This window comes from Falco naumanni, chromosome 2 (assembly GCF_017639655.2).
Source record: "Falco naumanni isolate bFalNau1 chromosome 2, bFalNau1.pat, whole genome shotgun sequence".
NCBI classification, from domain to species: Eukaryota; Metazoa; Chordata; class Aves; order Falconiformes; family Falconidae; genus Falco; species Falco naumanni.
This window is the reverse complement of record NC_054055.1, coordinates 17,343,225-17,359,432: the sequence shown is the minus strand read 5'-3', so window position 1 is coordinate 17,359,432 and position 16,208 is coordinate 17,343,225. Positions and strand designations below refer to the sequence as shown.

The window sequence follows — 16,208 nt, the reverse complement described above, 5'->3', positions numbered from 1 at the left end:
CTCAGGATCGTTTGCAGAAAGACATCTCTCACGGTCTTTGCAACACCTCACATCTCAATGCACCGTCAGACCGCTCACCCCCCGCGAACACAAGCGCCCGCAGGCCCAGGGTTAAAAAAAGCCTCTTTCAAATTTAGCTGCAAGAAGGGAGCAAAGATTTTAGGGCTTAATCTTCCCCTGCTGTGTCTACGTGACTTAACCAGGACAAAAGATTTCCGTCCAAGGTTTATTTTGGTGAAGCCTTGCTGAGATCAGATATACCATTTGTAGAAGAATATCTGTCCATCTAGTTTATATAAAAAAAATAGTTTCTCCCCATCCCCGAGATGCTATTCAAATATCAGGTCCCTACTGCAAGCTCACCAGCACTGTTCTTATTTTGCCGTACTAGCCTTGCGTTTGGGGCCTTATTTGAGAGCTACTAAAGGAATCTGAGCCTTGTTCTTGGCATTAACAGGCCCTTAAAACACACCCAAAAGGTCATGAAAAAATAAAAACAATCCACCCACCAGCTTTGCAGGCTAAACCTCAAATGCATTTAACATTGAACGCTTGCTACAAAAATGGGGGGGGGGGGGGGGGATAAAACAAACAAGACTTGGTCCACTGGATTGCTTTAATAAAAGGTTTATTGGAAATACTTTTCTGCAGACATACATCAGTCAACAATGCTGTTCAAAGCTACAAATTTTCTAAGTTTTCTGAACCTTCTAAAAATACAAGTAAATGACCTTCATTTGTATTCAGTCTGGGAGGGAAACAAACTCCACTGTAATGCGATGCTGTATTTAAACTACCAGAGGACATTAATAGGACCTGAAAATGGTAACACTTCTACAGGAAAAAACCCACGCACCCCTGCTGCTCTGCTGGGAGCCAATTAAACATCCCCCCACAGCATTACTCCTCTCTGCATACCCAGATTAAAACCTCCCCATCTGAAACAATATTTTAGCGATTTGAGTACAGATATGACAGACAAGCGGGCACATGACTTGGCTCGCTGATGAAAAAGATGCTGTTAAAGATCCTGTCACTTAAGCTGCTGAATACTTGACCTCCCAGCGCAATGGGCTGCACTTCACGGGCAGGAGGAGGGACAGGGGGAGGTTTTCAAGTCAGACGACTCTTCCAACACACACATGCACACACAGTCCCAGAGGGCTTGGCTGCCTCACTGCTTTATATCTGGAGCCCATTTTTTTTTTTTAAAAAAAAAAAAGAAAAAAAAGGGGGGGGGGGAGGGTCAGAAGCAACTTTCAGCAACTTTCTAGTCCATGAGCTCTTGACAGTAAGAAGAGCAAGTGCTCGCTTCCCTTTCCTGAATGAAAATATCAACCAGCAGGGCAGAGGGGAGCATATGCACTGCCTGCTAAATTCTGTGTTTTCTAAGAAACCGTGCGGATGTTTTGAAATTGATTAATTTATGCCAAGACAACATCTGGAACATCTTCGCAGGGAAGCCACCCAGTAAGGTAGTCAGAATTTAAAACAATCACGTCTTTCTGTTAATGTTGGCTTTTTCCCTTGGCTTCATCACTCCGTAATTACAAGGGTGCTGACCTCCCGGCTACGCAGTGACAGTTTGGCAATGTATTACTTTTCTTCATCATTAAACTCCTGCATGACTGCCCAGAGCTGGACTTGCCCACATAGAATTTGTCATTTACTCACTTCTATTTCTCTGTAGTAGCTACAGAGACACTGAGGGAGAACAATCCCCTCGTGGCAGACTTCAGGAGAACTTGCCTCACCTTTTCCATGCATAAAGGAAGGCTTTAGAGAAACACCAGCACTCAGCTATTTTACCTTCCGACCACACCACAAATAAGCAGGCCAGAAATCCAAATGAAACAACCCCTAGGCTTCACACTCTATCACAAAAAGACCCAGGTCCCCAGATGAACAATGGCCTATGGAACAGGAACCTGCCCAGGAGCAACACCTAAGAAGTCCCATTAACTCTCCCTGAATGATATTCCCCATCAGGACTGAAATGAATTTCGGTGCTCAATTCCTAAGCGTCCGTGAGGCAAACAGCAGCCCATAAACAATTTAGCAATCTGCCATAAGCCAGGAAACAACCTGCTAGTGCCAAAGGACGCTAAGCAGGGGGGCTTCTGGCAGGGACGCGTTCCCTTTCTCCGAGCCCATGGCTCAGCTTGACGCCAGAGAAAGCTCAGCTTCAGGGGGTAACGGAGCTCCGCAAGCACACACAGCTCTCTTCCTCCCTTCCCAGAGCCGCAGGAAGGAAGCAGAGAAGTAAGCTCCATCACAGCTCCTCAGGGAAGCCCGAGGAATCCCTCCCCTCCCTCCCCTCTGACAGCAGCAGCGGTCTTGGCCAAGCTATTTCATTCCGCAGTTCTTTCACCCCTCCAGACAGCCCAACCAGGAGCACGTTCCTGGCCAGATAAACCCAGCCAAGCTGTCTGAGCTTCCCGCAGGTCACTGGGAAGCCACCACCTTTGGGATTCGCTTGTGTGGCCAAGCAGCACAGGGCACCTTCTGGTTTCTGTTTGCCAGCAAGGCTCAAAGCCTCCATTAATTTTGCTGCTATGCATGGAAAAAGTTATTCTCCGTACCCATATGGATATATTGTATTGTCATTTAGCGTACCGACCCGTCCTGTGGCCTTACTCCAGACACACAGCTCTGGTCACAAACGTTGAAAGGTAGTAGAGGCTTTCTTTGGTGTCTGGAGGATAACGAAGCTTTCAGGTAAGTGGATCTGAACTCTCTCCCCCTCCTGGAGCTATTCAGTTCTAAGAAGTCAGTGTAAGCAAGATTATAAGACTAGGGAACATAAAATGGGAACAGGGCTGGTTTAACTGTGTAATCAAACTGGGGAGACTTGCCCCAGCCCCATATAGAAAAAAGCTCTAAAAAACCAAAACAAAACACATTTAAATCAAAATGTATGGCTCCACCAAATAAAGCACCAAGTCTTTCATGTATGGTACAGAAAGTGGGTAAAAGAGTGTTTCGCTGTTCTAACAGGAGCTGCTTGCAGTCAACCCAGAAAGCTCAGCACCAGGAAGAAGTAGCTCCGGGAAGACAGCACCTGTCTGAAAGCGCAGCTCACGTCCAAGGCCCGGCCTCAGCAGCACGAGCAGGTCATTTCCAAGGAAGCAGGGGCTGTGCTTCTGAAGGAGCTTGTTTTACCCGTGCTGCTGCTGGCAGAGTCCCACCAGGCACTGTCCACGATAGGAAGACAACCATGCCACCATGCCATGGAACGGGAGCTCCCTGGGGCTGCCTCTCTCAGCATGACAGAGCTCCTGCACAGAGGGCTTCTGAGGCAGAGTGACATGGCTGCAAACAAGCAACACGCTAAGGAGAAGCGTCGCTGCCTGTTCACTCACTCGCCAAGTGACACAGCTGCTCACACAGGGATCACCAGTGGGATGGGAATGGGCCGTGTACAAGTGCAGTCATCAGGTTCATAACCTGCTGACTCTACATCTCTTCTATACCTCTTTACACCGCCTGCAGTGACTATCAGGAGTTACGGCTAGTAACAATATCTGGATTTAAATTCAAAACTCTCCCCATTTGAAAGGCACTTTGGCTGTGCCTCTAACAGCTGCCTGTGGGGCAGCCTCAGGGCTGTGCCCAGGGGACCTTGCAGGTACAAGGTACCGAAGAGGGTCTTGATCTGCTTAGTGCTCAGCATCCTTGAGGAGCTGTGGAGCTGCAATACAGACAAAGTCAGGAAGAGATGAGTACAAGGGTCCTTCCTCATAGGACAGAATGAGCCCAGCTGTCTGGAGACTGAGGAACATACATGGTCAGTGCTACATTTCAGAAGGGAACTGCTACCCAGATGCATTGGGGTACAGCACAGACACAGCCAAATTCTCCTCCAACCCATCTCACCGTTTATTGTTAGACTCAAAAAGACACAAAGAGCTCTCCCTGCAAACTGGCCGAAGTTTAAGGCATTCATACTGTGCGATGATCCAAAAATTAAGGTAAAATACCCTCAGTGCCTTAAAACTAGGGAGAAATCTGACAAATCCGAAGTGCTTCTCAGCAGCGAACACCCACTCAAGGGCTGCTCTGCTTCAAGCTTCAGCTGTGAGGCAGAACAGCAAAAGCAGAGTCCTCAGAGTATTTAAAAAATGCAATTAAGTCATCATTTATAAACCCAAGGAAGAATGTAAATAGGGTATCACTAGTCTGCACTGATGACTAGAGGCAATGCAAAACAGCAGATCTGGTGAGTTAGCCCCAAAGGACAAAATAAGCCTGCAGGACAGGGACAGCGTGAGGACCATAGGCCTCTCCAGCTCGTGGGGCTGTCCACAGAGGACCAAGTGGCACACTAGGTCCCTGCATTTCACTTATTCTGGTTCACCTGAGCTTTTCCTCTTTATTTATGGACACTGACTGTCTCCCAGCAAACACAATCCAGTATATGCTGTAAAAACAATGTGATCTTGGTAACACGAGACTTCTCCGCAGCATCTATTTGCTGGCTGAGGCAGGGGAAGAGACTGCACATTTCTGGTGTGGACTAAGAGCCACGTGGTCTAGTGAAGTGCACGTCAGTGAGGCTTGACTGTTATCTTAATTTACAGCCCATATAGTTCACGTTAACTCCACACACGCTCTTAGATACGTTAGCTGCTTAGTCTGACTCAGATACTTGTATTGGTTATTCGCCATTTCTCCTTGACAAGTTATTACTGACTTCCATTGCTAGCTCCCTACAGCAAGACCTGAAGCCCTGTTAAAGAAAAGAAAATGTCAGCAGACTTCTCAGCAGTGCTCACCTCGGGCTCCAGCTCACCAGCTTTAATTTGCTACCAGGCAATTGTTAAAGGAACAGCTTCTATGCAAAGCAGCAATTATGGCGTTACAAAAAGAAGCAACCAGATCCAGGTTTAATTCAGGAAAATCACCACTTCCTTCTGAATATTCAACCCCCCACCCACCCTCACTTTGGTCAGTGCAGAGAGCTGCCCAAGAACCACTTTTCTGCCCAACCCTAGGCAGTTAAGTCTGGATAATCAAGCAGAAATCTCCCATTCTTTCTGCTCCAATACCCTGTCTAGTTGATAACACTTTCACATAGCGCTTTCAAAGGCTGCTGTTACTGCTACATGCATTTGCGTTAATGAACAAAGAATTCTGTTGATGCAGAGCAGCTGCCATTCTCCTTTTGCTAACACACCACTGGAATACACCTCATCATTGTTCACCAAGACAAGCAACTCCAACAGTCAGGCTACAGCATATTACAATACATTAATTCCTGTAATGACTCCAAAGAACAAGAAGAATGCCAGGTCTTGACCTGGGTGGGCTCTACAGGATTAACTCTGCTAGAGATTAAGGCCTTACAGTGATGATAAAGTCTGACCCACTAGCCCCCAGTGTCACATACTGTATAGCCCTGTGACAAACCCCATGTGTAATTCCCATTGAGCTGACAACCAACACACATACCTCGATCTAAGCCACTATTCACTCTAGGGAGGGTTTGTGTTTGTGACACACACTGACCTCAATTTACAGAAAGGTCAAAATGATACAGCCCATAGTCTGCACTAATAAAATAAATTACATTAGATGACAGCTGCTCCTCCCCAGCATCTCTCATTATGTTTTGTAAAATTTTGTTGCGCTAAGTTAAGAACAGGAAAGACTCTGGGATTGTTTCTATTCTCCGCTCAACACATTTACTTGCCCTTCTTCATTATCCAGAGGTTTTAAAAAGTTTTGTTCTGTATCCTCATGAAAAGCCTCCAAATTGTTTACATACCAATGTTTAGTGTGTGGCTTAGAGTACAAAGACTAAGCTGATCTCACTTTGTCTCAGTGGGAAGTTAATTTTCCTTGTGTTGTTACAAAAGGAAGGAATGGTTAGCAGTTTTGAGGACAGGCTTACACCACACATTTCCTAAACAGATTTTGTTTCTAAATAAAAGAAAGTGTTTAACAGGTTAGATCAGCATTAAGATTTAAAAGCTCCTGGGATCAGGTTTACCCTCCCCTCATTTATTCTCTGCACTAGTATTTGTGCCTTTAAACAAAATTTGTCTCCCAGAAAACACATACACCCACACTTGGCCCCTTGACATTCATGCCTATGGCAAAATTATTTGCATGTTTCGCTTATTGCACAATTGTCTCATTAGCACTGCAGAAAGAAGGTGATGACTTCTCCCTCTGTGCCATCAGCCTAATCCAAGAGCAATCCTGCCTGGTGCTGCAGGAGCAAAATTTGGTTTTTAACACGGAAGGGGACTGAGCCTCTGAGGTGGCGTTGGGAATTGAACTGTAACACTTGAGTGCTGGCATTTACTTGCAACCCTTAAGGAAGATTAAGCCGGTGGGCCAGGCTGGCATTTTTCTTTTCCTTGATGAACATAAATATTCGTATTGAAATTGCTTTCAGATATCTTTAAATCTATAAAAAGTTCTGGATGATGATCAATAGGGCAAAAAACAATGCCAACTTTCTAAATGCACAGATGTAGTATATACATTAACTACGAAACCTGGCTAAAAGACAGCAGTATTTACTGTATATGATTCAGAAACATGGCTTGGTGACTAAAATTAATAGAACTTGTCTGGAGGACAGCATAAGCTTTCTAAGAGCTCTTTCAGCTTTAACTTATGCCCCAGTTTTTGCTTTTTTTCAAAATTCCAATCTATGCAGAAGCACGTCTGTCCCACTGGCACAGTGAGACCGTGGAGCCAGCATTCCTTCCAGGGCTCACAGGTACGAGTGTGTTGGGAAGCCTGGTGATGGATCAGATCTAGAAGAGGGACTGGTTTGACTGAACAAACAAACGGCAGGTCTTCTCTTCACAATGACCAGCTCTGTCTGTGTACATGTGGGTGCACGCATGTGTGTAAACCCTTCCCAACTTCCCTTTGCAAACCTGTCCTACTGGCCAGGGGAATGCTTCTTTAGGGTTACAGTATCAGCCTCCTGTGTGGATGCACATCTTCTTTCTCAACATCTGGCAAAAGCTCCCACCCTTTAAGTTCTCACTGTTTTGTTCTGTTCTTAAAGTGAGAATGGGATCATGGGATCAGGCTGTGTTTGAAGTGCACATCCAAATGCATCATGAAGAGTTACCAGGAGGCACCTATTTGAGTTCATCTTTGTGCACAATGCCATGCACTCAAGACAGCTGCCCTGCTGAGCTCTCTGCCTTCCACATCCTGGCTTTGTAAGCTATTTTATTGGGCTTTAGAAAGCTAAGATAGAGCATTAATAAATCCTATAAGAGGGCAAGAAACATTCCAAGTAATTCATCGCTATCTTCTGTTACTCTGTCATAGAAAGGCAAATAAGCATTTTTAGCTACAGTGTTGCAATCAAAAATGTTATGCCGAATTGTCTGTTAAAAATTTCCGCCAAATTAGTAAACAGTGAATATTAGGGGGAGTAAGGTCTGCATGCAGCCGTGTGCACTTGGTCTGCGTGTAACAAAACAGGAAATCTCAGCATCCCGTTCCAATTAAGCAAAGGCCGATTTCTCATGGAACATAAATTTTTTACTTCTCTCCCAGAACAACCTTATGCTGATGTTTTAAATAGTGGTAAAACATTGTTTCTAATTTCACACCTCACATAGCACAGTCAAAGGCTTCATAACAACATAAACAAAACTTTAGGCAAAGCTTTGCAACTGAATTCAAACAATGATGTTCCCCCCACAATACGTACTCAAGGTTTGCAGGGAGAACACAGAAACTTGTTGGCTAAGGCCACAGAAATGAGTTCTCTGGTGTTTTGGCTGCTGCTGCCAACCCTAGTCAAGAATGTGTTAACAGTGGATGCATTGATCCAAATCCCATTATTCCCACCACCCATCGAGTAAAGAACCATTTATTCTATTTCTGCTCTCCTTTTGGTTGTATCGTAGGATCGAACAACTTGCGACTGGGAAACAACACCATGCTCTTCTTGAGAAAATGCATACCCATCTGAAAAAGCAAAGGAAGAAGAAAAAAAAAATCAATCCCTGGAGTCCAGCTCAAGGGCATAGCCCATTTTTCAGACATTTAGTTTTAGACATCACTAAAAAGTTACATGACAGACCGCAACGATCTTCATGTCTGTGCTACGCTTCTGACATTTACAGCTGTGCACTACGTTGCCCAGGTGGCACAGAAAGGATGCCCGCTGCCCGCTCTGTCTGCTGCTCCCCTCCCCAGGCCAGTGTCGGGTTCAGAGTCAACATATCCCTCCAAGTTCATCTGATTAATAAACTACAGATTTGGACACCATGCATACCCCATAGCAGCACAGCTTCTTGAAAGACTTAGCATACAGGTAGAGATTTGCATTTTGGCTCGACTCCTCTGTAGTCTGCTTGATATCAGCAGTTTCCCTGGAGGAACATGGAAACGTCTAGACCACAACTGGATCTGAGTCACACCTTCCTCTTAAATCCATTCAGGAATTTTTTTTCTACAAGTTTCCAGGTGGCATCTGACAAATCACACAGAGAAACTCTAGATTCTCTTGGCCAGTCACCCGGAATAAAGCAGAATTTAACATGTTCTGGAGATCTTGATTTTGCTCAAGTTAATTCTGCTAGCTAGCACGATCCTTATGTCTCCCTAAAAATTACTCTCATGAAATTAGCCAGGTGTCTGATTTCTTTTAAAGTCTTGTGGACAAGGAAAGTGACATTTCTGACAATCTGCAAAACACTGCGTTACTACAAAAGTCGCAAAAGCTAATAGGTCACCACAGTGAAACACCAAACAATATCTAAAGCAGACATAACCCTACAGAAAATTCTGAACAGAAAACTATAGCAAGGGACAACAGACTTTGTGACACCAAGGAAAGGTGATTTTCAGGTGTAAAAGGAGAAGGGCTAAGATTAGCATAGTTAAATGGAAAAATAGGAAAGGCACAGGCTATACGGAACCACACAGTGCTGTGTAGTAGGAAAGCAGGCAAGAGTTCACGGATGTGAACGCTGCCTGGGAAAACCCCAAAATTATACCATGGCTAACTCTCCATGGGCAACTCTCCATCTCCCTCGAGCAGCTCTGGAAGCAGGAGCTTGTGAATTCTGAAATCCTGCCCCAGATTTGCTCCTGGCCAACAGACACAGCATCACACAAGGACAGATGTCCCAATTATTACCCAGAGACCTAGCAAGTGTCTTTCAGGGGTCATCCCTTAACAGGCTCAAGGCATACTCTCCCCCCTCCAGCCCCTGACCAGGTACCGAGGCCAGGAAAGGCTGGAGCACAACACAAGGGACCCTGCGACAGAAAGGCACATGGGGTTGAACACACTCTTAAGGCAGGAGGGATGTGAGGCCCCTCAGCAGCTTGGCATAGGCTGAACTTGTTCCCCACGGGCCTGAATGCAACTCTGAAGAAGGTCACTGATGCTGGTAGCCAGGAGAAGCCCAGAGATGAGTTGTATCCCCCGAGTAAGGACCGTTAAACCTTCACCTTGACAACCAAGCTGGGTCCGTGTGAGCCAAGCACAGATGCCCAAGCACTCCTACATCTTTTCCTCTAGCTGATGCCTGCACAGGGAGGGAGATCACCAATTCCTACATAGCTGTAAGCTGCCTGGAAGAGACTTCTGCAACACCAGGGATGACCACTGTTCAGTTAACGTGGAGAGTCTCCTCTCTCACAGAATGCAGGTACACGTCACCTCTGAAACCACAGGGGCTTTGTTGCAGATGTGAGCTTAAGGCAGAACACACGCTGCCTTAGCAGGAGAGCACACTATCAGCAGGTTAGCTGACCTGAATCACGAGCATGGTAGGAAATCTTTTCACCAGCAAACTGAGTAGCTTCAAACAGAAACACGTCATCCGGAACTAACTCCAGTCACATCTTCCTCTTGGAGGGATTGCAGGACAGTATGAGATTTGATTTATGTGACCAACCATCCCACCATCCCATTTTGTTTTCCCTTAGCAATTCCATGCCAATATACATACAGCTACAGAGGTGCAGGTTATTTTTTCCTGCCTCTAGCTGAAGGTTCACAGAATACATTCACAAAATGCAAACACACAGTCCTTTGGAAAAAAGTACGTGCGTGCTGGATAATTGCAAATGAAATATGCTTTACAAAACAGGCTTTCATTTAAAAAAAGGGTAGATTCACACTTAAATACCTCCAGTGGGTTTGTTCCCTGCTAAGGGCCAGCACACTGTTAGCTTTTTTGGCTAAATTCTCAATGGAGAGTCAACTTGGCCAAAGACCGCAAGCTTAAGCCCTAAACGACTGAAGCCCATGCCCCGTAACCTGGTCTGCATCAAGACTGCTTCGCTGTGTTTACTTACCCGGTAAGATCGGTAAGATCATCCAGCGCAGTGGATTCTTCAACTGGCCTAACTACTGCAAACGCAGCATTGACCCCACACGGGCGCGTGGAGCCCGTCAGCCCCAGTGACCTGCTTGTTCCCAGTGCCAGCACAGGCCAATGAACAGCCAGGCAGCCCAAGCACTTTGAGAAGCCGATGCAAAATGCAACCAAAGAAATACGTTCACCACTCTCACACCAGTAGAAAACACCTTAACATGGCAACAACTGTCAGGCTAAGACCATAAATGGTTAAGAATACCATACACATAAGGGTATCTATACATCCTTATGTTCTCGATCCATCCTGAAATATCAGCAATGAGGGTTTGGCCATGTACATCATGGGAAAGGCTGCGACCCCACACTTGCACACTGCCCTACTTAATTGAAGCTCAACATTTGGTAGTTTATGTAAAACTTTCCCTGTTGATCTCTATACAGGAAGATGAGTTCATATTACATTTTTTTTATTCACATTACAATTAAATCCAAGCTGTTCAGGCAGCTGACCGTGCCTTGCGGAATCAGACCGCTGCAAATGCTTCGAGTCCCATCCACACTCCCCAGGCAGCTCTACATTTTCACTATTTTCAGACCCCATCCAAAAACAATGAAAGTTTCCATCTGCCAGTTACTAGGGAACTTTTCGGAAGTTTGAACTTTTTCCCCCAACTCCAGCTTTCAAACCACACCTATGAGCCTGCTGTGGGAACAAGGCCCTCATTGTTCGGCTCTCCTGCGGCAGCCCACAGAAGAAGCACGTTTCTTTGGGGCTTTCTGGGCACAACCCCACTCATGGCTGCCACAGAAGGAAGGACCTTTGTCCTTGGAGACTTCCCATTAATGGAGGAAAGGCACACTTCTCAGTATCTGTCAGTGGGCTCCCTGGTTAACAGGAGATTCTTATTCTCATCAAATCTAAGGTTTCACTCGTACCAGATATTATCAGGCAACCTACTGAATTTTAAAAGCATCCTGTTGGTTTTTTTTTTTTTAAAGCTTTGCTATTCTATTAGTAGATCAGAATCTAGTCTTCTGTTAGGTTTCTAATTTAACACACTTTTCCTGTTCACTGCAATGACTATTCTGGTCTGTCCAATGCTGAATTAGAGAAGATGTCTCCATGCCTGTCTCTTGAACACAGTCAGTAACACTGTGCAAGCTCAGCAGCCCACTCACATGCAACAGCTTCCAAGACCAGGACCAGAAAGGGTCCCGAATGCTCCTTTTATTCCAGAAAATCTGCTCATGGAAGGACTGCATACAGTTTTAGTCACTTGAGGGATTTATTTTAGAGACCTCCTACTCCTTGCATACCTCTGTTACAGCTGAACTGTCTGTCCCAGGTTTTGTTTAACCCAACTAGCAAGGTGGCAGCTCTTACTGGAAGCCTGTCAGAAACCTTGCCTCCTGCAGTACTTCACTATTTCATACATGCAGTGTTATTACGGCTTAGTGTAGTCCAAAGTATAAAATGCATTTTACCATCATGTTGTTCACCTTTGCAGAAAGATGCCCAGGTTCAAATCCACTAAAATTAAGTTTTAGGGTTTGGGGGGATGGGAGAGTTGTGGGGTGGTTTGTGGTTTTTTTGGGGAAAAAAAATATCTATTTTAGGAAATGTTGCTTCTTAGATACCAAAAATCTCTCTGACTTAAAAATCAAAGTTAGGGCATCACTTGGCCAACCAGATTCTCTCTCAGGCCAAACATCTGGTTCTGCACAGCTTTGCAGAAGATTTGATATGATGTCGCAGTTCATATTTACCAATTAAACAGTAAATATTAACTCAGCTTTGACTTCTCCAGCAACTCTCTTCCACTTATCCTGGGAAAGTGAGAGCTGCTTTAAATCTTTAACATTTTGATTAATCCTTACAGAAATAATTCATTTCTCTGGTGATAAACTATGTCTGTGTTTTCTAAAGGACCCACGAGGAATTCCTGACAAATGGTCCCATCTCTTTTGTCCCAGATACTAACCTACTCATATTTGCATGTAGAATACAGAGCCAGATGCCACAGTGTCAATTCTAAACTAATTATTCCTTTTTCTTAAGTTGATTTTAAAAGATTGCAACACAAAAAATACAGAATGTATACTGTATTTCAAACATATGCAAGATAAGAGGAAAGAGAGTTTAAAAAACATCTTGTGTAACTACCCTGTTGTTTTTCAAATCAAAATGCATCAGCAGAAAAGTGAAAGGAAGAAGGTGTCTGCTAGTGGAGAATAAATGGTGGGATTAGAGCCCTCAGCATGAACACTTTATTATTATTTATCATTTCCCAGCCCCCATACTGTGAAACAAACCTCAGATGACAGGTGCTTTTTCTCAATTGATTAATAAGGTGCACACCATACACTCTGTGTTCAGATTTACTCTGTGCAATCACCATGTTCTGTCAATGGAAGAGGGATTTTCTTTGCTAGCATAGGAAATCTGGGCCAAGTGCAGTAATCCTCATTCAGGCATGCCTCTCCACATTTCAGAGGGAGTTTTGCCAGAGCAGTGCTTAATGAGAGTGGGATTCAGCTCTATTTTTAAGAGCATGCTGAGACAAATGACAACTAAACACTGTCAGGAGGTATTCTGAATTACAGGAGGGAAACTGCACTAGAGGGACGTTATGGGACTTTCCTTACAGACAGGCCTGAGGGTGCCTGAGCAAGTGGGGAGCATCATCCTTCTCATCTTACTGCTGAGGCTCTGGGGCACAGGTGACACAGGTCAGTCATGCAGGAGGAAAAGAAAGGTCAACAACCATCTTTTCTATCTACAGAGCTTGTCTAAAGGAGATGCTACTGTGGCAGGAAAAAAAAAAAAAGACACACATGAACTTGGATGGAAACCTGGAGAAAGCTCACCTGGAGAAAACCTCATTGCCAGCAAACCCTCTGAGAGGGAGAGCTTTTGGGAGTCATTATTGCTCCTCCCTCGAGTGCGAGCCCCACAGCACACTAAAGGGAAGGGTCCAAAGACACCTCTGAGAGCAGCCTGGTGGCATTTCCTGCTTACTCTTAAGAGGCTTCAAAAAGCAGATGGCAACAGGCAAATTCAGATCTCACTGGGCACCTTCACCAGGAGCTACATCAAACCCAGAGGCCATCATCGTCACTGCTGCCTACAAGATTACACTGAAATGGTTTTATGTTAGCACATGGGCTTGACAACCATCTACAACTCTTCCACTTAAGTCTCAAGACATTGCCACCCAACCTTTTTTTTCCCACCACCCCCCACGAAGTTTTCAGAAAGCTTCCCAGAAGTTGTACTGGTAGGAAGGAACGACATGATCTCTGACAGTACAGCGAGTAGATAGATTCCTTTCATGTTTTTGACAGCTCTGTATGATTCAGGAACACAAAAACAAAGCCAGAGCAAGAAAAACCAGCCATGAAGGTCTTTCACACTTTTAACACCGAGCCAGTTTCTTTACTGAGAGGAGGTGTTTAAGAAATGAACCCTGGCTGGCCCTCCAGTATGGCACTGGCTGTGTGGCTCTGCCACCAGCCCTGGGGACTGGATCCACCAGAGCCTGGTGCTTCACGGGAGCACCCCAGCCATGCATCCTGCCTGACGGACTTGTGCTGTGCCAATGCTTTTGGAGACAGGCTGGCTCCATCAGAGAACTAAGGAAACACAATTTCTTAAGCTTCTGCCTTTCATATGGGGCTATTCAGACCTACCTTGGTCGTCTTTTTCCTCCCACCACAGACCACTAGCAGTAGCCCGACACCCCACTATGAAATTTTCCTCCTTTCCATGTGATTGGAAACAAAGCTATTTAGGCATTGTTTATCCTCCAAAAAAATGGAAACAGTTGTTGTCAAAAATAAACTGACTCTCAAAAGTGTACTGCATCTTTATAATCTGTGCTAGGAAATTTTTCTTTCTTGTTGGGACTCATTTGGTTAAGCTTTTGTCAGCTCTAACTAAAAAAACTGTTTTCCTGCTTTATATGCAAGTGTCAGATTCTGAATTGAAGTCACACCAGCAGTTTTTGGAAGAAGTGGCCTTCACAGGCTGGGAACTTGGAGCCCTGATGGAAACATACAAACAGTTCAAGATTTCAAACACAGCGCTTGCAGCATGATTTAAGGTCTTGGCCCAGCACATCAAGGCTACTGCCCTATTCATCAACTCTTTGCTTTGAAGACTTCTAGCATTTAGTAAACAGTTGTAGACTTTAGGGCTGTGAAAACAGCGCATATGTTCCCTAGATTTCACATGGCTTTGTGCATATAGCAGCTATGCAATATTGGAAAATAACACTTGACAAGAGATGACAAGTTTTAAGAGTCATGGATATGCCATAAAAAGCGTTTTTCAATCCTAACAGCTTCACAATCAAAATTTATGTTCATGTCTTGACTCATTTAGCACTTAATCATTTGCATTTATAGGGAAGCTGGCTATGCACATTAGGGCTTATTTTGATCTCATTTTTCTTTCTCAATCACTATTCACCTATTAACAACGTGATGATGTGTTTTATCAGACTAAAAGCATATATGAAGTCTGACTAGTTACCACTGGTGTATCTCCTTTCTGCACTGTGGTAAGTCTCCACAGCAGACTACTGTGACAGCAATTTTTTAACGCATTTTATGGATTTCTTCTGCCAGTCATTGCCTTTGGAATCTCCTCAAAGAGCATGTTCACATGCCCAAAGCCGTGCTGCCACCAGCATCCCTGGCTCCTTGATACAAAGGATTATGTCCTGGCAGGAGCACATGGTCCACGGAGCTGCTCTGGGCACTGGCCTCTTTTCCCAGGAGCAATGGAATTGATCGCTAAAGGCCCCACATCTATCACTTGACAGTGATGGCCTTGCAACAGCTCTGTGAAGGATGAAGACTAGCAGATCCGTCACTGTCCCACTCCTAGTTAAATTCCCCATGGAAAATAGGAATGCCTCAGGCATTTGGGTTCTCAAATCCCAGTCCTGCTTCCGTGGCCCAAACCACAACAGTTCTGCTACAGAAGATGACACAGCCAGCAATGAGATTTGACTTCCCTGGGATTCCTAAACACTCAGGTATCACTTCTCTCTGCAACAGCAACACAAACCCCAAATCCTGAGTGCCTGTCCCTTGCCCTGTGTGCAGCAATACTGCATGCTGGGGGGCTATTTTCTTTAGCAAAATGAGCATATTTTGACTACCAGTTTAAACACAGGAGAGACTGCATTTTACCACTAGAAAGGGTTGACTGGAGTCCCTAGTCCCTTGAGACAGCAAGGTCCTTCAGTGTATCTGGCCTACAGAGCTTCCACAACATTAAAAATGATCTAACATTGACAAAAGAATCAGGTCCAGCAGATAAAGGCTTATCACATGTTCCTCTAGGAAGATGAATAAATGGATAACCTCTGCATCAACAAGAAATGCAATTTATTCCAAATAGCAGCAGTAGCGAGGTGTGATGTTGCTCTTCTTCTCCCATCAGAGGACAAAGAGGGAGAGGAGAGAAGCAGCTCTGCATGCCATGGCTTTCCTCATCAGAAACACACAGAACCCCTAAGTGGCATCCCTGAAACATCACTGTTATCAGCTAACTGCAGGTAATATAACTTTTCATAAAGAAACCGTTTCTATTTAAGCCAGGCTCTATCACAACATTTATTTTATCCTGCAATGTTTTTGATTTTACAGTATTCTTGAGACTATCAGGATTTTACATTTAGAGAAACTGCATATAGGGATTTTGTCATTTGGACCTGTTGATTGGATCCTAGGGAATTATCCACATTTGAGCTCCACTTGCCTAGGGCCAAATACACTAATTCCACTTCCAAATTTATGTGTCTTGCTTGGCAGCTCAGCCTCTACACTAGATTATCTCTACCTACAATTTAATTAAAAAATAATCACCCTTTGCTTCAC

The 16,208-nt window shown here is 44.6% G+C and overlaps 1 protein-coding gene across 5 annotated transcripts in view; it reads right to left on the bottom strand.

Annotated features, from left to right (window-relative positions):
• Positions 1–3,275: 3,275 nt before the first annotated feature.
• ATP8A2 (ATPase phospholipid transporting 8A2) overlaps positions 3,276–16,208 on the bottom strand; it is a 347,387-nt gene continuing 334,454 nt past the window's right edge. For 4 of the 5 annotated variants that reach the window (XM_040584302.1, XM_040584303.1, XM_040584304.1 and 1 more), the window contains one exon: positions 3,276–7,950. In XM_040584302.1, coding sequence (XP_040440236.1) covers positions 7,853–7,950 — 98 coding nt within the window. In that variant the 3' untranslated portion in view covers positions 3,276–7,852. The remainder of the gene's footprint in view (positions 7,951–16,208) is intronic. The other variant, XR_005826448.1, reaches the window with a different exon arrangement.